This window comes from Podarcis muralis, chromosome 1 (assembly GCF_964188315.1).
Source record: "Podarcis muralis chromosome 1, rPodMur119.hap1.1, whole genome shotgun sequence".
Lineage (NCBI taxonomy): Eukaryota > Metazoa > Chordata > Lepidosauria > Squamata > Lacertidae > Podarcis > Podarcis muralis.
The window spans coordinates 98409338-98435974 of NC_135655.1; the positions used below are offsets into that span (position 1 = coordinate 98409338).

Sequence of the window (26637 nt, forward strand, 5' to 3'; positions counted from 1 at the left end):
CTCATCGCCAATTTAGACTATAAATGCAGTTGTCAGCGGATCTTAAAAGTGCATTTTTCTGCATTGGTATAATATGAAAAAAACACTATTCTATCATCATGTGTCAAAGCCTTGTTTAATTTTTGCTTAGAAGCACTTTTGATTTATGTTAATTTTAGTTCATGAATGTAATGCTGTTAACTTCTGAAGTAATATCACACATTTCCTTTTTAAAAATAAGAAATGTCCATGATCCAAGTACAGCAGTTGCTTTTGTCCACATACAAATGGCTTGCTGATTTCCCCATTGGCTGTAGCAATGCAACATAATGTATGCACTGAATGCTGGATTGAATGCTGGTCCTGATAGTTGCTCCCACCCTTCATTTTCTCATAGTGCAAGAAGCTCTGGTATTCATTTGGGACCCAACCAACAGAGATGTTTTTCTCACAAATGCCCTGGGGGTTCTCTAAAACATCTGTCTTCGCTGGCTTCACCCACCCCCTAGTAAGGGATAGAGGAGTGCTGTGGCAGAGGCAGCAATGACAAAAATAGCGTCCGTTTCCCCACCAGGGATTATGGGACTAGGTGTTACAGACCCATCCACGGCAGAGACAGATTCTCTGCTAAAGTCTCCAAAGCACAAACTACTGCTGCTTGTCTCCACCTGTTTCAAGGTAAGTTCTTGCAGTACATGCAGAGGAAGAGGGAAACCGTGCTCTCAGATCTGATGCGAACAACAGACTGTGAGCAAGTTTCTGCTCACCTTGAACCTGCACTCAGGGATTCAGCTTTTTGTGACGTTCCTACTACTACCAGCTAATGTTTACCCCGCCAAAACAAGCGTTGCAAAATCTATGCACTATCCATTACTTTTAAAAAACAAAGTCATTATTTGAAGACCATAAAGAAATGGTGCCTCATAAAGAAATGCTTCTTCATGGTAGCCTCTCTCCAGCTTATTGCATGACATTGGAAGGACACACAGGAAATCATGTTTAGTGAATGGCACAAGACTCTTTGGATGAAATCATTGTCTGAGAAATTAACCAGCCAGATTAGAGCAACAAGGAATGCTGTGCGAGAAGCTAGCTCTCACTCTTCACTGACTGGCATGCCTTTATAACATTTTTCATTGTGGAGGCAGGCAAAAATACAACCCCTGGCACACATGGTTCTTTATGAACTGATTCACGTCATGGGTTAATACTGCTACAGAATGGAACCTGCCTTAAGAAGTCAAAGGATACTAATGTATGTAATATGCCAATCTTTTCACATATATTTACTGCTTCTTGTTTCATGTTTTTTATGTAGCTGATAAAAATGTCAGTGAAAATGTTTATTAAAACATGGGAAAGCTTTTTCAGTTCTGATACAGGACTGAAACAGACTTTTGCACAATGCAACATGGGAAGCTGCCTACTGAGTCTGACCATTTGGTCAATATAGCTCAGTATTGTTTGCACTGACTGGCAGCAGAACTCCCCTTATATTCACAGAAAAATATTTTTAAACGAACCATAAGGGCAGTGGCAACTAAAAACGATCTAAACTCTATGTGCACATCTACATGCGCCCCATTGTATTTTAAACTTAGAGAGGTCAATGAACACATATCTTATTTTAATGAATTGACTTTTCCACAGCTTCGAAAAGCTTTTACAGAGCTACGACTAAATACAATAAGCTCTGCTTATAGAGATGGGAGACATAGAGGCATACCAAAAAACGAACGTGTTTGCATTAGGGGATGTTCTGAAGTAGAGGACCTTATGCATTATATCTTGCACTGTCCGTTATATAATGATGCAAGAAAAAGATTTTTGGTACCTATAATGACAGGGTCCCCTGGCCAGAACCCCCTCGATATGATGTTATATCTCCTTGCAGACACAGATAAGTATGTGACCTGGCGGGTAGCACTTTTTGCAACTGCTGCCAGGAAAATTAGAGCAAATTATATAGCCAAGGTAGCCATTAACTGTAAAGGAGATGAATTTATTTGATCCTATCTATCTACCTCAGGCTATGCTCTATCTTTGTCACCAAACTCTGAGTATAAATTGCACACTGTATTAATTGATATTGTTTTTAACATTAGTGACCATGTGATGATTTTAGCTTATGAATTTTATTGTTTAATGTTTTTATTTGTACATTGGGGTACTTTTATAGCTTTGTTTAGAGTATGTAATGTTTTAATAATATAAATGTTTTAAGCCTTTGTTTACCAATTCAGTATATTTACTTTTAACTGTCAAATAATTCTGTGTACATTGCGGCAGCCTTTGGCTATGTGCAATAAAACTGACTGAGACTGAGACTGGCAGCAGCACGCCAGAGTTTCAGACAGGGTTTTCTCCCAGCTCTACCTGGAGATGCCAGGGAATGGGACCTTCTGCATGCAAAGCAGATGCTTTACCACTGAACTACAACCCCTCCACTGCTTTCTGACTGTCACTCTCATTTCTGTATCTCAGGGATGGAGACTCTGTGGCCTGCCATTTGTTGCTGAACTACAATTCCCATCAACCCTAACCAGCATGGCTGATGTTGAGAATAGTGAAAGGAGTTGTAGTCCAGCAACATCTGGAGGGTCACAGTTTTTGCACTCCTGCTCTGATTCTCTTAGAAGGATCTCCTGAAATGTAGCTCCTTTGCCTGTTTTTATATCATCCATCTCACAGCTATTTTTGTATGTACATTTCTCCAACATCCCGCTATAGAAACATCCATCTGAAAATAATTAATGATAATTGAAGATGTTATTTCATGTGATGATATTGTCTAATTAACACCTTCCTGAGTTTGGTGAAAGCTCGATAGCTTACAGCTCCGTATGCAACAACTGTTCAAGGAAAACTGATAGTTTTGAGTATTCTAGAACAAGTGAAAACTCCCACCACCTGCCTCATATTACCTCTCCCTGGCTCATTGTGGCATTTCATCTCCTCTGTATGTTTCTCTTTTCTGTGGCTGCCTATCCTGCTATGAAGAAAGTTCAGGGTGGGTTTTTGGGTGTGCGTTTTTTGCTTTGCAAATTGGTTGTAGTCTCCAGTTAATCTAACTGATAATAAAACAAAGGAAAGCAGCCCAAAGTAGTTTTAATTTGAATCTATTATTTCCAGTTCTGCCAGGTTGAATAATGAGAAGCCCTCTTCTATGCACATCTCATTTGCGCCTATTTTGCAATTCCACATTCAAACTCCTTGCTCCAACCTTCATCACACCCAAACAAATGCCATGTGATATGCTGGTTTTGGATTTTCACTATATTTTTACATCTGCTTCTCTACATTCTTCACATAGTCCTGCTTCAATGTTGCATGCAAGTACCGGTACATACAAAAATGTATCATCTTATTTCTAGAAAATTTAAATGTGCAATACTGTCCACAGGATAACAAACTAATTTGCTTCATCTACTATGCAACTGGACTTTTTCAAGTGAGGGGGGAAATTATACTGATAATTACTGTATTAGATTGCATAATCTCCTGTCAAAATGTAAACATCACATGGATATTTAGAGTCTGAGGCTACATACCTTCTTAAAGAGAGAGAACAGATGTTACAGAAATCAATGTTAGGCTTTTTTCTTTTGTGTGGATTTGGCACAGCTATGTACCTGAAAAGATAGCGTTACATAGCTTTGCAACTGTTGACAAGCAAAGTACACTGTCATAGTTCTCTCACTCTGTTATGTGTTGATCACCTGTATCATCCTGCAAAATGGTAAGTTTAAAAAGGATACATGCAAGCTGTAACATGTGCAGATGAGGGTGACCAAGATGATAAAGGGTTATGAGGAACAGCTGTGGGAGTTGGGTACATTTAGCATGGAGAACAGGAGACACCAAGATAAGATATGATAGCCATCTTCAGAGATCTAAAGGGCTGTCATGTGGAAGATGGAGCAAGCTTGTTTTCTCCTGCTCCAGAGGGTAGGACCCAAATCAACAGATCCAAGTTACAAGAAAGAAGATTCCAACTAAAAAGCAGGAAGAACTTTTTGGTGATGAGAGCTGTTTGACAGTGGAATGGACTCCTTCAGAAGGTGGTGGACTCTCCTTCATTGGAGGTTGGATGGTTCATCTGTCATGGATGCTTTTGTTGAGATCCCTGCATTGCAGGGAGTTGAATTAATGGCCATTGAGGTCCCTTCCAATTCTAAAATTCTACGATTCTATGATTCTGTGTAGTGGATATTGCAGAAGGGCAAAATATATGAGGCAGGTAAGTCTGTAAATGCTTTCAGAATCCAAAAATGTGAAGGGCTATCACTCGTATGTTATATCACAAAGTCTTCTCTATAAGATACTGAAGAAATTTTCATTTATAGTTGTATGCAGTTTTTCTTTCCCTGTTTCCAGACTGGGATTATCCAGTGTAGTAAATAACGTTGGCATTATACTGTGTCCTACAACATTATAGTGGCATAACATCCCCCTCCCTCCCTTAAGAAAATGATGGTTCTAAGAAATTTTGTTGGTGAAGTGATGCATTTGGTTGAACTTTCCCATTCAGCATTCCATTTGTATATTTGCTTCTATCTGTTTGTAATACAGCAGTTCCATGGAACATTTAAATAAAAGAATGAGGTCGGGTGCATATGTTTAGGGAGTAATTCCACATTTCAAATGTTAACATTAGCTTGATACACTTTGGAAGATGTAGGGAAAGATTGCAACATTATAATAAAGGCTGGTATGCATGTTCAGAACACCATTCTATGTTTTGAATTCTTAAAACAGCATGACTCATACACTCATTCCAGGTTGGGGAGATGCAAATAGAATGAGATGTTACAGTGCTTTACTAGTTTCACTGACAAAATGATGGGCCCTTTAAGCTTCTGCTGATTTGGGTGTGTGTATGTGTGTTTTGTTTAACTTGCATCAATCCTGCTGGTGTGTGTGTGTGTGTGTGTGTGTGTGTGTGTGTATCCCAAAGGAGCCCAAGATGATTATATCTATTAATATCTATTTTGCTTCCAGCATGACTTTTGAGAGCACCTCTGAAGTCAATGGGGGTCAGGAAATATTTTGAAACCATCTATAAAAGCAGGGTCTAGCTTTAACATTCTTATATTCTTAATCTTTTGCTTCATTTATTTGAGAAAGTGAAGAGTTAGTGATTTATTTCTCTTTCATGCTGTGTTTGTTTATACTGCCATATCTCAGTACTTAGCGTAAGTGGGAACTCCTATGCTGATGATGCATTTTAATGAGGACATGCTCATATGGGCTGAGACGCGAATCAGGGTCTCTGTCATTTCAGTACTTCATTCCTAATTTGATTTTAAGAATGGACATGGATATTTGTCCAAAAACGTGTGTGTGCTTTGTTGCCTATTATCAACCAATGCGAGATCCCTTTCTGATGATAGTCAAATGATAATTACCGTATTTTTCACACCACAACACTCACTTTTTTCCTCCTAGAAAAGGGGAAATGTCTGTGCGTGTTATGGAGCGAATGCCTACGGATGGCGGGGGGATCTGCTGAAGTCGTGAGCAGAGGATCCATGGTTCCCCTTCCTTCCCTCTTCCATGGCTCACTTTGAAACAGCCAAGTGGGAGAAGAGCCGCTGAGTGAGGAGGAGAGAGAGACAGAGAGCCTGCTTGCTTTAAAGGAGCAAAGCGGCAGAGGAGAGGAGCTGCTTACACGAGTGTAAGCGGCTCCTGTCCAGTTGGATCCTTAAAGCAAGCAGGCTCTCTGTCCCTCTCTCCTCCCCACTCACTAAATAACAGCAAAGTTTTTTCAAGCACGCTCTCTGTCTCTCTCTCCTCCCCACTCCTCTTATAAGAGCCTTCTCCTCTTATACCCCTCTTCTGCATTATTAACAGCATCCTTCTCCACCCACCCCACGCGTGTTCCTTGTCCCTTGAGTGCTTTTCCTTCCCTCCCCACTTAAAACATGGTTACAAAGCACAGATCCACACGGAACCTCAGGATTTTTGCACTGGGTCACCCCAAACTCACCATCAGATCACATAGCATGTCCATGGCTACAGCTTGCACCAAAGAAATCACGCACCCACTGTTGCCTGGGGCCGCAGTGGTGCAAAAATGTGGTTACAAAGCACGGATCCACATGGATCCCCAGGATTTTTGCATTGGGCTACCCCAAACTCACCGTCAGATCACATGTCTGTGGCCGCAGCATGAACCACAAAAATCATACATCCACTGTTTCGTTTGGAATATTTTTTTTCTTGTTTTCCTCCTCTAAAAACTATGTGCGTGTTATGGTTGGGAGCGTGTTATAGAGCGAAAAATACAGTAAATACTTTTTATCCTCCCAATTGCATTGTGTTTCCTTTGCACTGAAATGAATGGGGTGGAATAACTTAATGACAACATAATTATGCCGCAGTAGACAGAGAAAGCAACACAGTATTTGAGAAATGAACTGCAGTTGAATGGAAGCAGTGCTACATGTGAAATGGTGCCTTCTTTTATCCCTCTCTTTGAGTCATGCTTGAAGTATGTATCACTATGATATACATTAGGATGTAGATGATTTAAAGAGTAATCCTATGCACATGTACTCAGAAGTAAGTCCCACTGAATTCACTAGGCCTTACACTCCCAGGTGTAGGACTGCAGCCTCAGTCATTAAAATGTGGCTGGTATACTGTTCTGTGAAGACATCACTAGATGTTACATGGAGTTACTCTGTGAGAACACCTGTGTAGGTTATGCTACAAATCTCCGCATAAATGTAGTAGAATGAGATTTATATGCTTCCAGCACTGCCTTCAAAGGAAAAATGCAGACACAGCAAGGTGCCAATTTACCTCATCTCCATAGTTTCCCCACCTGCTCCTACACGTTTCCCTACAACAAATGAAGCTAACTTCGTTCTCTCTTACCTATGCTAGAATTAACCTCTTGTTAAGACCCACTGCCTCCCCAAAATCGCCACAGCTAGGACTCTCTTATTTTTAGCATGATGCATTTAAAACTAGCACTATTAATATTCACTCATTATTTAGCTTAAAGTACTTTATTTTATTTGCATGCTTTAGCATACAAAGCACATAGGTTAGAATTGAATTCTGCTCATGAAATGGCTTTTGATTCAGTGGATGTGTTCCCTAACATGAAGGAAGGGCATTTTCTCACATTTTCTTCTTTCCCCTACATTTTCACATACCACCCTCCACACTGTTCTGCAGGGTTTCCCAACCATCTGGATCAGATTTTGGACATGCAGTGGGAAGGGCAATTCAAAGAAAATTGTTTTCACTTCTCTTCAATTAACTGGTGCCTCTACAGATCAAATGCTTTCACCAAAGTGGAACAGCAACATTGGATTTCACTCATAATTTGCATTGTAATTTATTGCACTTTTCCCCCACCCAGCAACTGCTCAAATATTTATTATACAAAGCATGGGTCATGCCCCCCCTCCCCATTCTTAGACTCCAGAACTGAAGTGCCTATTTTACATCTTCACTTTTTAGATATATTACAGTAATGAGCTGGTTAGAATTCCTCCATTAGACTGTGCCTCTTGTTTTATATGGAAATAATACTATAAAAATTCTAAGAATACTAATTTCATGGGCATGGAAATGGTGAGATGTAAAGCAAACAACAGGAAGGATGTATGTGGTGGCAGCACACAAGGCGTGGAGTTAGTATGCTTGCAATTTCTTTCCTGTTGGGTGTAAAACTATCAAATAGGATAGTTATTAAATAGGATCAATTGCAATATATTTGAGGGAGGGAGCTTTATTGTGTTTTTAATATTCTGTTGGGAGCCACCTAGAATGGCTGGGGAAACCCAGCCAGATGGGCTGGGTATAAAATTATTATTATTATTAATTGGATTTGGAGGGGGTGGTAGTTTCACAATAGTCCTCTACTCTTTTGCATGCCACGTGCTCCCTGATATGCAGCATTTGTCACATTTATGTCAGTGATATGGCAGTGACGTGCAATCACTGAGGCAGTCGAGTATAGTTTCATGACAACGTGATGCAGCTAAATCAGTTTGAGAGTAATCTGGTCACTGATCTCTCATATTCCACATGCTCTTTTCTGATATGTAACACTGCTCATAAAAGTATCCCACTTTGAGTGAGCACTGGAAGTATTAAATGGGCACATCAGTGACTGACTATAATGTATGAATTGGTCCTAAGATATATTGCATTAACAGCTATGCCATCCAGAAGAAGGCTGTGAACTCTTTTGAAAAGCCAATCACCCATGTCAAGGCCTGCTATCATATATACACTCCAAAAGAAGATTTTCAAATCTTTGTTTTTTTCACGCTGAGTAAATTTCACTCAGAACAACAATTTTGCAGAGCCCGCATATGTCTATAAGTTAACAGGCAAGCACCACATAGCTGAGAAAGAAGTCATCTGAAGTTTTTCTTTTCACATATCTTCAAGTGCATTACCGAATAATCTAAACTGCATTTCATTTGAATTTCTATTGCTGGGTAGAATGAGGCATACACCACTTTCTACAGTTATACATAATGCATTGTTCATAAGTTCTTTTGTCCTGTATTATTTCCCTGTCCACAGTGAAACACCTTTTCACTGGCTAATGCTACTTTGTGCTGTACGCCTAATAAAACATCTAAATCCTTATTTTAAATTGCGGCATGGCTTTTTAAAAAGAGCAATTTCACATTTCTTTGGGAAAGCCATCTGCTTGTGAATGACAATGGTTCTCATCAGTAATTTTGCGAGGAAAAACAGTCATTACACTTTAACACATCTCCGAGTACTGAATAAAGAATAACATGCAACTATTATTTAAATAGACTGCATTCTTTACAGTGCGATGTTTAAAGGCCAGGCGTGTCATTATTATAATAAGAGCATTTGTAATGGGTTGCACTGTAACTGAGGCCCAAGGTGAAGTGGCATTATCTCAAGCAGCAGCCTTTGAACAGAACATTTTGCCACAAAATATTATTGTCATTTGTGAATCTATCTACTGCAAATATGGTAATTATCTGTTTGCTCCAACAAAGTCAATGCGGACACTGGAAGCAACTTTGCTTCCTGTATCTTTCCCAAATGGCATCCACCTAACGTAAATCAGGTTTGGGAAATGTTTACTAGAGTTATACATCTAAACATGGATAGTCTTGTGAAACATTTATTTATGAAGACCTTGCACCAGGAACATTAGGTTCAAACAGCTCAGATAGGAATTAAGAGTTCCTACCTTTAAAGGAAAATATAGCTATTTATAATCACATGTGTGTTTTTATTATTTATTATTTTATCAACCGCCTTTTACACGTCTCATGTGTGATTGCAGCCTTCACAATTGTTGAAGCATGTGTGTGCGTTAAGCTACCCAAGTATAAGATGTCAAGTGAGAAACTAACATAAATGTATTTCTGAATTTAGAAAAGGAATGTGTCGACCCCAACACACACACACACACACACACACACACACACACACATGCTAATTACACTTTCCCCTGAGTAGTCTTGAATTCTGGCTTAATTAGGAAATCTCTACTTAATTCTGAATTTTAAGCATGCACAGTTTTCTGCAGTTTTTTGGTTTACAGTGGTACCTCAGGTTACATACGCTTCAGGTTACATACGCTTCAGGTTACAGACTCCGCTAACCCAGAAATAGTGCTTCAGGTTAAGAACTTTGCTTCAGGATGAGAACAGAAATCAGGCTCCGGCGGCGTGGCAGCAGCGGGAGGCCCCATTAGCTAAAGTGGTGCTTCAGGTTAAGAACAGTTCCAGGTTAGGTACGGACCTCCGGAACAAATTAAGTATTTAACCTGAGGTACCACTGTATACAGTTAATCTGCTTTATCAGGCCATACAGAACTCCAAAACTTGGGGGGGGGGGAGGGACCAGATGGGGGAGAAGCATCCCTATTTCAGAAAGGAAGGCAAGTGTTAGTGTTACATCAGCATAACCCTACTGAATGGTTTGACTTTTAGGATGAGCTTTGTGCTTTGCAGCTCTGGCATGACGTCACTAGCATCCTACTGCCCGTGGTGCATTCTCCCACTTCCTGCAATACAATTGTGTGGCATCTGACAGAGAGCAGTGTGGCTTTTTTCAAAAGACTCATGAAAAGAATCCCGTAAGAACGTAAATCAAGTGGGAGAGAAAGGTGAAGCACATAAGGAGGGAGCTAAGAGTCAGAAACTTCATTTCTATGGCAGCCCTAAGTTTTCACACACAATCTGGCAGATGATGCAAAGCACCCCTATATTCTCTTTTGGTGGTCTAGCTGGAATTAGAAGAATGATGCTTCCTGTGTAGCAGATGAAGCAGAAGAGTGTGAGGGGAAAGAACCTGACTAATCAGGCAAAGTACCTGACTATCAGCAAAGGCAGGCCAAACTCTAGAGACAGCTAAGTGATCTAAGGTGTTATGTTAGCTTGTAGAATGTACAGAGGACAATGCAAGTGTCTTTTTCCTGCCTACCCCCCTTGCCCAGTGAAATGTGAAAGTAGCTTTCTTGCGGGCGGGGGGTTGTGTGGTTGGGCAGGAGTTTGAGTTGGATGCTACAGAAATGATTAGACACATTCAACCTATTTCTCTTTCAATCAATTACTAATTTTTTTTAAAAAATAAGAAAAGAGGATCCACAAGTTCTTAGATTAATTGGGATAAAATGTATCATACAAGAGAGGTTGATTGTTTAGCCACCAAAATAACAGTGGAGGCTGAAAGCACAAGCAAGCTGTTTGGCATCTAATGATTTCCCAAAGTCAGATGCCAGCTCCAGAATTCCCAAATAATATAAAACCAAATTATATTCTTTTGCAAAATTATTTATCTATATCTGCATAGCCTCTGTGTTGCATTTCAATAAACCTACTTTATGCCATCTGCACATGAATGGCACAGTGTCTTCTCTGCACCAGAGCCACAACTTTAGGCTACTGAAGCTTGAAGGGAGATCAAATATCACTGTTATTGCTGTCAATAGGTGGTACATTGCAGTTTGATGGTTCCCTCCTCCTAAAGGTACATCACATCTGGCAACATTATTCTGCAAGTCAGAAGAAAAGTTTAAAACTCCAAGTAAGCCTATCTAAGGGCTTGTCCACAGACCAAAATGTGAATTTGGAACGGCCTGCCTGCCCATTAATGCAGGGACACCCACATGACACCTCTCCATCTCAGTGTTATCCCAGACCTCTCCCACCCCACCTTAAATGCAGACTTTTTATCTTTGGAAAGTCCAAAATGGAATAATCCTGCATTTAGAGCGGGACAGGTTCAGGGTAATGCTAGGATAGGGTCTACATTTTATTCTGGTGCGGAAAAGCCCAAGAACTCCCCTGATCACTTTTTTTTTTTAAAAAAAGGAGCCATAAGATCATACATCAATCTGCTTCCTTTGAAATGCCTCCCTCCCTTTTATGGCTTCTCCAAAAAAAGAGAGCACTTTTTCCTGCTTGGCGATGGCAATGCAGATGGATAGAGCAGTAGGAGCATTGCTGATCTGCAGTTTATAGAAATGTTGGAGGAAAAGCTTTGCAGCCAGAGGATAGCGTTGGCAGGGATGCGAAATGAGAAATAAAAAAGAATAATTGAAGGAGGCAGTAGGCTACAGCACTGCAGAGGTGAGCAAATAGCTTCCAAAGAGAAGAGAAGAAAAATAAACATGATAAAGGAGTTGAGAAGCTAAAGACAGCACAACGGGGAGGGCAGGGGGTTTGTGATGTTTGGTGTCATATGTCAGGGCAGCAGCATCCAGTAGGCACACTCAACACCAACGGCAAAGCTAGAAGTGTTATTAACCATATCACTCTCTTGCCCCACCACTTCCTTGCTGCTTTTTAAATAACAGCCACACACATACCAATATGTATCATGATCGTGACAGGTTAAAATAGGTACGTAGTTTAATCGTTTCCTCCATGCCAGACCCCACTGAAAATCTAACCAGAGCAAATGGGGTTTATTGTTTATCTATCTATCTATTGGCCGCCCTATGGTCCCAGGGTGGGTTTTAGCATTAAAAACAATTAAGCTCTCCTCTCGACCCATGCCATGCTCCCAATTCGGATCTGCTCCTCATGATATTTTAAAAGCACACACACATATGAGAAAGAGAGAGAAAGAATGTTTATGATTTGTTTGGCCCTAACCCAGCCACTTTCCTACATTTTAGACTTACAGAGCATGATGAAATTGCTTTTCTATTACTGCAGGCGGGACTATAACCACAATTTAGACAGGATTTGGCTAGAGTCTGGGATGTAACAAAGGAAGCTAATGGCCCTCAGTAGGGCTGAGTAAGGCTAAGCTAATGATTTTCTGTTGAAAAAATATCTGGTAATGTCAAATGTTCAGAAGGTGTGTTCCCCACCCCACACCCCGACTGAGGAGGGGCTGTTGCAGGGTCATGTAAGTGTGTGAAAAGGAACAAAATAAGCATATTTTGGAGCTCAAGAGAGGAGCCAAAAAAGCAAAGAAGAGCTGAGAGCAGAAGGCAAAAGTATATTGTTATTAGACTGCCTCTCTGGGGATCAGATGAAGGGCAGTAGATTTGCAGCCTGCAGGAGTGCGTAAGGCTTTGGTCGGCAAGTGATTGTAATTAAGTGGTATACAAATTGTCTAAATAAACAAACATAATTATTAATTATGTTGTCTCTGAGTGCACATGGATTCACAAATGCCATCCTTGGTGCCACAGGCTTCCCTTACCGAAATTAGGCTTGAAAGAAGCTGATTTTGTTGTAGCCAATAGAACAAGCAAGGGCTTGGTTGTTAGGGGGTGGGTTGATGCCCACGACATTTTGTACATGTTCCTGTGGACTTAAGTGGCTCATCTCCACCTATGCCCTACCTGTATATGTGCAAATAAATGCAATGCTACAAAACACCACCGGCTATTTCTCTTTCCAAAGGAAACCAAACCAATGTTACTGCTTCTCTTGGAATATCTCACTGCTCAGGGAAGTAGAAAGCACATAACTGGAGGATATACAATGCTACAGCTTGCTGCTCCTAATGTTGGAAGTTTCACTACTGGTTAACAATGATCTTCCAGTTTCAGGCACACTTGCTGAATCCCTATTGGGTGGTTGATTATTCCAGCTCATGGTGTTAAAGAGACGAAGGAGTTGAGGAATGCCTCAGTTTTGCCTGCCATCATTCTTCCCCACAGTCCATCCAAAACCATTCCCTTCCAAATGCATTTTCTTTTAATGAACAGGGGACACCATTGCAGCAGGAAAAACAAGCCAAGGGAATAAACCACAAAAGAAGTAGAAAAGAATGAAAGTCAAATGGATGAAAGCTCAAAGAACTCATCTGCTCGAATATTCACTTGCACTCTGGGGAAAAGCATGAAAGACACGAATGGTTCCCCTGAGGGATACAGAAAGCCATACAGAACCATGCTTCCTTACAATGCTGTTAAGGTGCCATAGGTTGAACCAATACTCTGAAGCATAAATCCTGGTACTGTTGAAAACGTGTAGCTGAGTCATAAAAAATAACATTGACCTTCGGCTAAAAAAAGGAGAAAAAGGACAGCACCATTTGAGTCTAGGTATTAATTATTAGTATAGTTTTGCCTTTTAAAAGGGATCCCCCCCCCTTTTAAAAAAAGTTACTGGAGCTCAGTTTTCAAATAGGCACACATTTTAAAAAGCTAGCGCAGAGAAAGTGCAATTTAGCTAGCAATTAATCCTTAATGTGATCTAATTATTCCTGACATTTGGGCATCAGGCACTATACTTCAGGGGCCATATTCTTCTCTTGCACCATAGGTAGGAGTTTGCATTGAATTCAAGTAAGCGAACTGCTGCCATCAGCTTTCAGTTAAATTAACTTCCTCCCTACAAACCTGATCTGGAAACAAAAGAGGCATAAGATAATTAACCATGGCTAAAGTGGAAGAAAAGCTGACGTTCCCTCATGACCATACTTTGCTAGTGATGCAGAATAAGGTGCAGTCTAAATCCTTCCTTTCCAAATGTGCAGCTGCACATTTTATTCCCAGAGACAGATAAATTGCAGGGAATAAGCATACCTGACAAGTCGCAGAGACCTGTATCTGCACAATTCTAGGCTTCGTTTAGGGATTTGAGTAGTTCTCATTTCTCCTTGCAGTGGTTGCATTTTAGTGGTGGGGGAAGTGACCTCCATAGCTCCTGCTCTCACCAAAAAACAGAGAGAGGATGTTGATTTATTTGTAGTGGCAAAGTGCTTTGACACTCAAGGGTGAAATTCACCTGCTTGAGAAAGGCCAGCAGAAAGTTTATGCTTAAGTGTACCTGAGTGGATCATATAACTGCTTTTGCTGATCAACTGCAGTGGAAAGAATTTTAGCATTTAATACAAGGGTATGATTGCACTTTGTGCAAATTTATGAGCAGGAATAGAAGAAACAAAAAGCTTGTTGTAGTTATGCTGTTTTGCTTTTTACTGGATTTATGCTGCTTTAAATACTCATTTATATTTCCTTATTGTTAGATGGCTCAGAGAACTTCTGCAGTGGCATACAGATACCATGGACAAGTATATAAATAAGCAACTCTGAACATTTTTCTATTCCCATTTAGGTTCTGCAGAGTTTGCAGCAGAGGAAGCTTATATTAGCTCGACTCCTATCCTTATATAGCAACGTACACTTGAGTCATTTATTATGCCTTTATTGCTTTGACTCGTTCATTATATTTTTCTCTGCAATAGGAAGTGTTGCTTTTAACAGTTAATGCTTTATTGTTGAGAGCAGCTGAACTAAGTTCTTGGAAAAGCAGCATACAAATATGAAATAAAATGATATCGGAATGCAGCACCAAGAGTGTGCAATCAATTAATTTAAAAACAAACAAACCCAAAGATGCCTGTCTTTACTGAAATATGCTAATAATGTACATTACTTTCTTGAAACATTCTGCTAGTCTTATCAAAATTATTTTAGCTTCTGTTGGCATTGCTCATACATTATATTTAAACCAGAACTCCATTCATGTCAAACGTCTCTTTTCATGAAATTTGGTGTCAACTCTGCTAAGGGCGCATCATAAACCACTTTTCTCAAGGGATTGACTGTTCTGAATCTTATTACTGGGTGTGCACTGGAACATTTAAAAATTCCAAGCTGAGCGAATAGCGGCTTCTTGTCCATGTGAAGGCATATAGCCCATACAGAGTCTCAATACTGCTCCTCCATCTGGCTCCAAAAGTGGTCTGACCAGGACTACATTTCCAGGTAAATGAGAAAACTGGCAAGAAACCACTTCAGGTCTCCCAGAGCTGACTCATTGAAGCAAAGGGGAACAGCAGGCAGAGAGTATAGGAGGAGGAGAAGAGGAGGAGGAGGAGGAGGAGGAGGAGGAGGAGGAGGAGGAGGAGGAGGAGGAGGAGTTTGTATTTGATATCCTGCCTTTCACTCCCGTTAAGGAGTCTCAAAGCGGCTAACATTCTCCTTTCCCTTCCTCCCCCACAACAAACACTCTGTGTGGTGAGTGAGGCTGAGAGACTTCAAAGAAGTGTGACTAGCCCAAGGTCACCCAGCAGCTGCATGTGGAGGAGTGGGGAAGCAAACCCTGTTCACCAGATTACGAGTCCACCACTCTTAACCACTACACCACGCTGGCTCCCTATAAGGCCTTGCCGCCCACCTCCTCCTCCTCATTATTCTTATCAAATGTGCCCCCCCCAGCCCATCCTCCTGGTATGCCATGTGAGACTAACTGGTCACCATATTTGGGGTTGAGTAGAATTTGTTTTCTTCAGGTTGGAGTAGGGATTTTTTTGCTCCTATTCCACATTTTGGTGCCAGCTAAAGACAGCTAACAATGAGTGTTAAGTTGGTTGGTTTAATTGGTTTGGTCACTGTGGCGATCACACAGGGTCCCCAGACATTTGACGGTCTATTGATCCCTGTGCCACCACTGTGGTTGCTTCCCCGCTGCCACCAACCCATTTCTCTCGGGTACACATGGAGTCCAGACAGTTGTTCACATTAAACCAAATAAACAAGTTTATTTTATAAGCATTATCAAGTTTATGGTTTCAGATAATTTTTCTTGTCTGTTTCTTAATTCTTAGTTTCTTTACCGGCCTATACCTTCCTAATAACTTCTAACTGATTATCCCAACTGTCTATCAGACTCCTCTTAACAGATTCTCTCACTCTCTCACATCAAACTATCCCAACCCACAGACTTATCCTCCCTCTCCCCTCTCTAAGACCCAACTGACTCCTTAACAACACTAACTCTAACTCTCACTCCTCCCCTTGGGTTCCCACTGGCCAATCACTTCATACTCATTTAACCCTTTCCTTATGACCCAGCATGATGTCACCTAGGAGGGCAAATGCCACAGTCACTTGCCAGGTGTGTGTAGGAAGGGAAGAAATGGACTTAGATGGCAAGTACCTTGAGGCACTTTCAGGTGACTGGGGATTCCAGAGAGTTGCACACAGGGCTCTGATACCTGTGGGACGGAATATGGATCACTTTGGGGGTTAACCTATGCCACCCACCTAGGGTTGTGCAGCCCTGAGAAAGTGTGAATTGGGAAGACCCTCCTCACCCAAAGAGGCATGGCAGGGGGGAAGAGTTAGATTTAAAACCAGCTATTCCTCCTCACGGGGAAGACTCACCCACTCAGCAGGCTTATGATAGAGTTTTGGATGATTTCCCACACAAGGTCTCTTTCCCCTATGTAGCTGTAGAAGTCCATAGTTTCTTAGCTATATTGTAATGAAGTGGCCCTAGTTTACCCTACATGTGGTGTCTTGCCTTTATGGTTCCAATCCCCTTAGTGCCATTTCTCCTGGCCAACAAGTCCTTATAGTCACAATTCTTTCTGCAAAGTTTCCTTGTCTCTGGGTTTGCAACCAAAAGCCAGCTTTTGCTCCTCAGAAAGGCAATTTTGATCTACAGTTAAGGAAAGGTGGTAGACTTAGAACTTGTCTTTAAAAGGCACCAGGAACCTCAATTGCTGTACTACAAAACATCATGTTTCTGTTTTAAATTCCTGTAACATTTATCCTGTCTATACTTCAGATAAGATGCGAGTTAAAACTGTCTTGCCAAAACAATAATGCTTACATAAAATTTGTCCTGTGCCTTTTCTCCTAGTATTAAATTTTGGCACTGGAGCCCTGAAGAAATGTATGTGCTCCATTTCCAGAGTTCCCTTTTTCCTTTATGGACCATCTGTTACCAAAACATATGATAGCAGTTTTTGGGACTGTCAAAACAGTCCCTGTCCCCCCCCCCCCATAGAAACAAAAACCCCACCCTCTCTAGAATGTAAGGCTAAAACACCAAAAAAGCTACTGCCCCTTTTGGCCAAGTTAAACAATGTACCTAGTGGAATATTTTAGTAAAAGTACCCATCAGATTGGACATAGATTTGTGGACATAGCTTTGTGGATGGAAAATAACAATGCTGTTCAGCCACTTGACATTTCAGATGATTATTGGTGAGTCTTCCAACTCAAAATCTGACAGCGTCTGCCCACAAAGGCAAATATTTGTCATCCAGCAAAAGCCAATATCAGAGGCAAGGAAGCTAGCAAAGCAAGCACAAATGTGAAATGTTACTTGGAGTGATAGTGAAGAAGGAAACTTACACATTATTGCTGGATATGTAATGGGTAGATGAAATGTTTATACAGAAATGTTATTTCTTAATATTCTTCCAAGATGTAGAAAAAAATATTTCTATGAATAAAAATGGGAAGAAAGATCATGGCAATGTTCTAGACACTTTGTGTCCTGTCGCGAAATAAGGCAAGAAACAGTTATGTACACACTGGAATAATTACTCACTGGCAAGAGTGCTTGCTCAGACAATTAATTTTATGTAAATACTGCAACATTCCTGTGATCATGCACACTTACAGCTCAGTGCTAAGATTTAGATTAATCTGTCAGTGAAACTGAAAAATGCCATGAGCCAAATCCTCTGTTAGTTCCATTAACTTCACAGCATTGATGCCAGTGTGCACCAGATGAGGGTCTGGCCTCTCCATTGATTCAGGTGCCCAGCCAAGCTGGTTGGATTTGAACATTGAAATGCTTTAATTCACAAGCAAGCTACAGGCCTAGATGGAATTATAATGTGGTGGTTCTTAATTTGAAAACCCGAATATATAGAAAATATAATGCATTTTTTTCTAAACCAATTGAATATTGAAAGAAAGCAGCAAAACACTCAATTAAATATGAAGCAGGAGATCAAATCTTTTTATCCAACAGCAGGTGACATCACTGAAATCAGGGGGGAAAAGCTGCTAAAGTTAACACAATGGATCAATTTAGTGCTGTATCTAAAAACAACAGCTTGCATGTTTCGTGTAGGGTTATAGAAGAGCTAGTATCCTGTAGCTTTCCCTTCTGTGGACAAACAGCAATGTACCAGATTCATTGCATACTGGCTTTCAGGGGAGGAAATGCCAGTTCAAACTCAACCTATGAAACAGAGTTATGAATTGCAAAGCACTTCACAGCGCAATGTAGCTAAAAATTTCACTTTTGCTTGTCATCCATAAGCAATGCGTTATTGGCTAGTGTTCGAAAGTGTGGGTGAATGTGTCAACAACAGAATGCTGACAAACAATGCAGCTTCTGATGCTAAAATTTAAGTTCAGCCTGGAGACAAGGTGACGAGGTAGGCAGTGACCTCAGAAGGATGTTTGAAAAGATGAAAAGGGAGGAAAGACTGGAGCGGAAGCAAGAAAGGAGGGGACAAAGGAAAGGGTTTTGGTGAAAACATCACACAAACCCTAAATGTAGGACTATGTACTCTTGCCATGAAGGAGGGAAGGGAGAAAGAGGGTCTAACAGCTGAGAAACTGAATGTAAGGCATATATCAGAGGCAGGTGGTTGAAGGAGTGGTAAATATGTGTGACAGCACAAACGAGAAAGAAAGTGGAGCAGAAGAGTCCATATGAGAAAGAATAAGCCAAGGCAAAGGAATGGGGCGGGGGCAGGGGGTCATAGTTATTTATCTTTTAGTAGACTGAGAATGCTTCTATTCACCTTTTCAATTTATTTTTATATTTGTGTACTTCCATTCAGGCCAGAAAAGCCCTCCCAGGCAACTAAGAACAACAATAATAAAAAACATAACATAAAAAAATTAAAAATACAACACAGATACATAAATTGTTAAGTAAAAGACAACAGGATAAAACAACACAAACCCAGACCAGCAATCCTCAGAATCCACAGACCAATTCCAGACTGCTAGGAGGTTTTGCAAGAGGTTTTCAATTCTTGCATACTAAGAATTTAGGTTTCCAAAATTAAAATGGATTAAGCACCCTAAAAAAAGAAACGGACTCTTTGAAAACAAAAAAATTCCTTCCAGTAGCACCTTAAAGACCAACTAAGTTAGTTCTTGGTATGAGCTTTCGTGTGCATGCACACTTCTTCAGATACACTGAAACAGAAGTTGCCAGATCCTTCTATATAGTGAGAAGGTGGGGAGGAGTATTATTCAGAAGGGTGGTGGGAAAGGGTGATTGGCAGATAGCTGTGATGAGCCTGTTGACGACTCTTAACGACTGCAATAGGTCTTACAGGAAAAAGCAAGGGGTGAGAAGGTGAAAAATGGCTTTGTCATGTATAATGAGATAAGAATCCAATGTCTTTGTTCAGACCAGGAAGGATCTGACAACTTCTGTTTCAGTGTATCTGAAGAAGTGTGCATGCACACGAAAGCTCATACCAAGAACTAACTTAGTTGGTCTTTAAGGTGCTACTGGAAGGAATTTTTTTTGTTTTGACTATGGCAGACCAACACGGCTACCTATCTGTAACTGGGACTCTTTGAAGTTAGCAAAGTGACAGGGAAATGTATTCAAATGCGTGAGAAGAAAAAATAACTAATGGAAAAAAAATGTATAAACACCCCATAAGCAAATTGTGATGAATGCAGGATGAATGTCCATTGTTTTATAACCTCTGTGCAAACAAATCAAAGTGAATACTCAATAAAGTCCAGATATAATCTTATCCCTGTATAAGTATTGTACAAGTAAATCAGGATAAGGATTCAATAAACATGTCAACTGGAAGAGCCCATAATATAACATACTAAGCAGTGGCAGTTTAAAAATCCAGCCCAACATCATTAATTTGAAGCAAGTTGAAAAGGTATTTAAGGCCTAATTTAAAACAGGGGAGAAAACACTATATCCCATGGGGGAGAGCTCCACAAAGGAAAGTATGCTTTCGAATGTTGGGAACTGTTATTGCAGTGAACACCTAAATGTAGATCTTCAACCGGATAGACAACAGAGAAGTATCAAAAGCAAACGGCTACTAGAAACATGGAAACTTGCAGTAAAAATCATAAAAATCCTTAAATACTCAACAAGAAACCAGCCTGCTACCAGCGGGATTGCCTAGTGTCTCTATTGTCTCCCTAACTGTTCAGCTCTTCACTGACTTTTAGCCTTTTTCTTTCTGGCCAGCTAAAGCACATGGTGCAGAGAAAAGAAAGCTCCTGTTGTCATCCGCTACAAGAGAAGTGCTATTCTAGGAAGATACGTCTATTGCTCCCAAGGGGTAAAGGCAGCCTATATACACACCACACCAGTCCCTTTTTAAAAAACAGATTTGAAAAAGAAAAAAAATTCAAAGGAGTTTTTATGAGAAGAATCCCAGTAAAGCAAATTGCATTTTTTAAAGGACTACATATAACACATTGCAGTATACATTAATTTCTAGTGGCTAAGAATTCAGCCTTCAGACTGGAATGGCACTGGGGTATCAGCACTTGAGTAATAGCTGCCTCATGTCAAGTGGTGGCTTTAAAGGATGGTGTTTAGATACAGCGATGTCCCCACCTGGCAACCCCCAGTTGGACTCTAAATTCTCCAACCAAGGTAAACAGGGGAGCTCAACTGGCAAATCCCAGCCCTCTCCCTGCGACTCCAAGAGTGGGAGCCACACACCAAAAGTTCTCCCAGGACAAGGGAGGTGAAGCATGGGGTTGAAGAACGTGGCTGGCAATGGTTCAAAAGGGGAAGGAAAGAGAGAGGAGCATTTCAGCAGACTCATTTGAACAAAGAGATGCTGGGACTCCCAGTGATGAATCTGAAATCAAAGATCTGTGGGTATTAGTTTACATGGGTCTTCGTTTTCTTATTCAGTAGAGTCTTCCCAGCTCAGATCCAGGGCTTACTTCCAAGGTGACAGGATGAGTATTTGGTGCTCATGCCACATTCAGGTACGTATTTGGTTGAGTGGGAAGCAGATGCCTCCCCTGAGATAAAAATAGGCATATCATTTAAGATGGACAAACTCTACTGAATAGGAAAATCAGAAACCATTAATACAGATTTAAGTGCTGCATGTGTTAATAAAAAAAGCTGAAATATAGGCCCAAATTCAGCACAAGAAAATTGACACCTACCAACCTCGAGAATAGGTGGCTGACTTGGGAACACCCTTTTGCTTCAGCCCTACATTCGCTGAATCATATCCTACCGTTTTAATAATCAGATTGCTCCGATCATCATTAACTAGTCTGGCTACTTATGAAGATTAATAAAGAGTTGGATGTGGATGATGTTCACCCCTGCCCCCCCCCAAAAAAAATGGGCAGTGTATTTCCCGCCTTGCTTGCCATCACTACCATGATATGTAGTGTCAGCTACAAAAAGTCAAATCTCCCACTGGTCTTGAGTAAAATCAGACCATATAAATATTATCTTTGAAATGTCTTCATTCTTTTTTCTTACTGAAAATAGAATTCTGTATCACCTTTACCTGATGCATGAAACTTTTTGTGTATATATCTTGTGGTCTTTGACTTCCTGTCCCCCTCCTCTGCCCTCCAAACTCACCTCAACACTTCATAATCCAATTTTATTACTAGCTACTCTTACATGAAATGATTATCTTGAGGACATGGATCAGAATTCCTCATTTTGTTCTTAGTTCTAAAAACAAGGGAATGTGAAGATACAGAGATTTAGTCTAATCTCAAGAGTGCTGAGGAGAAGCCTGCACTCAAATAGCCCTCAGCCATAGAGAAAACAAGATTTTTTTATGATGATGATTAAACATGTTTTATTAAAGCTTTCCCTGACATTTTTCATACTTCATTTCTTTCACCTATCACTTTCTTTTTCATTTTCTCCCTTTCCATTTTCCTTTGAGGTGTCCGTATTCCTCCTACTTTTGTTTCAAATGACATTTGGTATACTATTATTTTCTCTCTCCCTTTTGCTTCTGCCCTCTGTAGCTAATCTACTAGGTCAGAAAGGAAATACGGAACATATGCTTGGATGATATTGTTCATTATAAAGTGAGACACGAACAAAACACCTCTCTGTTCTTTCAATGCGCGTTTCTACAAAAAGTCTATACATCATGAAGAATCCACCTTTTATAACTAAATGAAACCATCAGAAATGTCACAGTTCAAAGTAAAACTAGGAACTCGCAATTCACTTTTACTTACAGACTTCTAGTGACTCATCAGAATCATCAGGGCAATCAGGTTCTCCATCACAGAGCCAGTTTTGAGATACACAGGTCCTGTGATCATGGCAAAGAAACTCGCCTACATCACATAAATATTCTGTAAACAAAAGAAAAGTGAATAATGAAATGGTTTATGGATGATTGAAAATAAAAATATGGCAAATAAAAAAAGTTTTTAAAAAAAGAAATGAATGACAAGCTAATGAAAGGAGGCTTTTAAGCAAATATGCAAAAAATGCATAAAACATAAAATGCATTTGTTGTTCACCCTTTCACCCAATACATAAAACACTACACCTACATTTAAAAGGCATATATCAGATGCATTAGACAAATCCTCACAGTGTATAGATTATATGCTGAAATTGTCATTCCGCATAAGAATTCATTATGGCGGTTTATTTACTATCACCCCCACATAAACACTGAGGGGAAAGGCCTTGTGTGCAATACCTGTGGGAACCATTTCCCCCTCAACTTTGTCCTGGCACTGCCTCCTCAGGTGAGTTTTGTGGTTGCCTAGCAACTGCTAAAGACATGCACTTTCCCCCAGAAGCTGCTAGTGGGGAAATTCAGTCGACAGAATCACTGGCTGTCAACTATGGGATGATAAATTCCCACCATTACCTGTAAGTATCTCCTGGGGTTCTTCCCCGTGTTCACAGGAGTGGTGAGTCTCTGATGCCAGAGGCAGCATATAACCATGACTAGTGGCCATCGATATACTAGGGCCTAGTCTACACCTGCGGCAGAATGGGGCGGCCTAAAGCTGAGGTGTAAAATGGACCGCACCAAGTCAGCTTACAGGTGGTGCATTACTCCCCTGTGTACATATGCTGCTACTGAGTAGCCAGCAACACCCCACACAAATACCCATCTACTAGCTAATGGTGCTTTTGCTCATTCCCTAGTGGTGAGCCTACAAAATTATCCAACATCCATAGATAGCTCTCCCCTCACTCACTCAAATTTCTCAGTGGTTGCAGCCACTTCCTGTGTTCTATTCTACCTCACCTGCTTCAGGTAATAGGGGAATTACTTTATTGGAATGTTCTATTGCATTAAATAGTCGGGGGGGTAATTCAAAAACAAAGGGCAAATTTAGCTACATTCTTTCTGCCTGATGTGTTAGTTCTCTGTTTGCAGGAAGATTTTTTTTTTTTTTAAACTAAATGGGGGAGTGTTTAAAGTAGCATTTATCCCCTTTCCAAGTCTGAGAAGGTTAAACCACCTATGTATTTTACAGCTCTTCCCCCACTCAGTCATCTTTACTCAAGATAATATATTTCCTTTTAGGAAGGCTTTTCCTGTCTTCTTTGTTGTTGTTGTTGTTGTTGTTGTTGTTGTTGTTGTTGTTGTTGTTTGTTTGTTTAAAAAACATTGTCCCTTTGAAATATTTTTAGGGTGTGTATGTGTCTGGGATTGCTATGTCTCTCGCTTTGTGCACATTGTGGATGTGGTAAATTGCTAGAAGTGTTCTTTGTCTTTTGTATATTTTATATTGTCAGTCAGGATTGTAGTGGTTTGGGTTTCCATGAGACTGAGAAACAGGATAAAAATGCCAGTAAATAACTACATTTAAATTTTAAATTTAAAAAAACTTAAATCATGTGCCAACAGTTTCCCCCTAAACTTAATTACCTTTGCTATGCTTGTGATATGTTTAGTTTTTCAATAATAAATTGCTATTACGTGCTTGTGAACTACCTGCATGAATGATGCTCAACAAACTGGACCTAATGGAAAGTCTCTTTGCCACAGTATTTGATTCAAATGGCTCCTTCAGACAAGGTGTTTTTGAGCATTCATCCTGCTTTGCTTGCACAAAACTTACAGAGAAGTGAGATTATATCCATCCTTATTTTTTTCTGGTTCATCTGATGAGCATTCACCCAGTACAGTGGTACCTCGGGTTACAAACGCTTTGGGTTACAAACACTTCGGGTTACAAGCTCCGCTAACCCGGAAGTAGTACCTCGGGTTGAGAACTTTGCCCCAGGATGAGAACGGAAATAGCGCACTGGTGGTGCAGCGAAAGCAGGACGCCCCATTAGCGAAAGCGCGCCTCAGGTTAATAACGGTTTCGGGTTAAGAACAGTTTCGGCTTAAGAATGGACCTCTGGAACGAATTAAGTTTGTAACCCAAGGTACCACTGTATTCACCCTGATTTGTGTGTGGGGTTTTTATACGTCTCCCCTTAGCCATTTGTCCATCCCACACTTTTCAATGCATTTCCCTGATACTTTCCAAACTGCAAAAAAGCCTATTATTTATAGTGGATTTGTTGCACTAGAACCCCTTAAAATGCACACACCTAAAGTTCCATTCTGTGCCTGCATATCTCCCACAAAATAGGAACAAGTCTAGAGGCACCCTTAGCTTTTACAGTGATTATTTTTGAGCCTGGAGGAATTCATTGCTTTGTTAGATAAGTTAAACAGTAAAAGAGACTAACAAAACTTAAAAACCTAAACAATTTAATAAGCTGTTGTGAAATACGCTGGGATTAATTGTTGTCTCAGACAACAGATCTGTATAGAATTGGTGTAATCAGGGCAGAGAATGCCTCTGGTGTGCTTGCTAAAGCAGTCTCAAAGCTTTAAAGAAACTGTTTATTGTTCCACAGTGTTAGGGACAGTTATATATTATCCCTCTAGGAACTAACAGTAGGAGGGGTAGTTTGTTGTAAGCACCCTATTTATTTTATTTTGTATCCAAGTATACTATTTTCAAGGTCAGCTCCTGAAAACATTGGCGGTGGCATATTCAAATGAGTGAATTTCTTCCTTCAACGTAGATCAACCGTTTGTATTATTAAGAATACCTAGTGTGCTATTTTCTTGACTCAGTGGAAAAGCTAAGTAATGTTTTGCATGTAAGCACATATAATAAAGCAACCTAGACTGCTGAGCAGCGGAGTGAATGTTGTTTTAAGCCATCTTGTCTTTGTAAAAGAATAAACTACTTGTTAATTAAACTGTGGGATTATGGATCCCATGGAGGAGGTTTGGTTTAAAGTAGTTCAAAACTCCTGCTTTATTGTACCACTGCTTAAATGTACACCTGAAACCAAAACAGAGAGCAATTGTAACCCCGGTTGTCATGTTTACTGAATAAAAATTGCTCAGTCTGCCTGGAGCCGACATAAAGCTACATGCAAACTGCAGTGGTATGCTACATTACATCTGCAAAGGCCTTTAATAGTAGTATTATACATCTTCCCAACATCCCTAAGAGGAAAATAGGAAGCTGCCATATACCGAGTCAAATGAATGGTCCATGTATCTCAGTACTGCCTACAAACACTGGCAGTGACTCTCCAGGGTTTAAGGCAGGGTTCTTTCCCACCTCTACCTGGAGCTGCCAGAAATCAGAGCCGGCCCAGCAATTAGACAGGGCAAGGATGCTGCTTCAGGTGGCAGAAGCCCCCCCCCAGGTGGCATGTCCATGGGTGCCCCACCTGCCCTTCCACCAATGGTGAAGTGCCACCACTATCAGCACCAATTTGGAGCAAGATTGTGTCAATTTTGGGTGAGGTCTCACCCAGAACCAGCACAATCTTGCCCCAGATTGGCACTGGTGGTTTTGCAGTCGGGGCACATGGTGGTGGCAGAGCAGGTGGCGGCGGCAGGAGCAGGTGGGTGGTGGCAGCAGTGGCAGGGCAAAGTGGCACTTTCCATTTCGCCTCAATCGGCAAAACAGGACATGCCACCCCTGTAAGGAATTGAACCTAGGGCCATTGTAGGCTAAGCTACAGCCCTTCTCCAACCAGCTTCAGGGGGAATTCAAACTAAAAACAAATAAGCAAGTCTTTTCTTTGTATAATGTTAGTTTTAAAGGTCAGTTCTGTTCCTTTGAAGGGCTCATTGATTTGTATGAGCAGCTCTATACTGTAGAATCTTTTCAAATGACTATTTTTTTTAAAAAAAATTATGTAATAAATGCACAGTTGTGATTGATTGATTGATTTATTGTATTCATTGGGACTGAGCCAGACTTATGCACAACAGCAGTCCTTCCTTAATAACACTGAATAAATACAATTCTCTGCCTAGTTAGCACAACTTGGAAGCTGTATGTGGAATGCAGTTATACGAGTGTCATGACCGTTTACTGAATCATGCTTATAACATCATCACTACCACTATTCTTCCCCCTCCCCCTTTTTGGGGAGGAAGGGGAGTGACTTTCTGAACAAGTTTAGCGTT

The 26637-nt window shown here is 40.5% G+C and overlaps 1 protein-coding gene across 6 annotated transcripts in view; it reads right to left on the minus strand.

Moving 5' to 3' along the window:
* LRP1B (LDL receptor related protein 1B) overlaps positions 1-26637 on the minus strand; it is a 754317-nt gene that overhangs the window by 521384 nt on the left and 206296 nt on the right. For 5 of the 6 annotated variants that reach the window (XM_028745157.2, XM_028745175.2, XM_028745165.2 and 2 more), the window contains exon 2: positions 22406-22525. The exons of the other annotated variant lie outside the window; for it this stretch is intronic. In XM_028745157.2, the coding sequence (XP_028600990.2) occupies positions 22406-22525 (120 nt within the window). The remainder of the gene's footprint in view (positions 1-22405; positions 22526-26637) is intronic. 6 annotated transcript variants of the gene reach the window in all.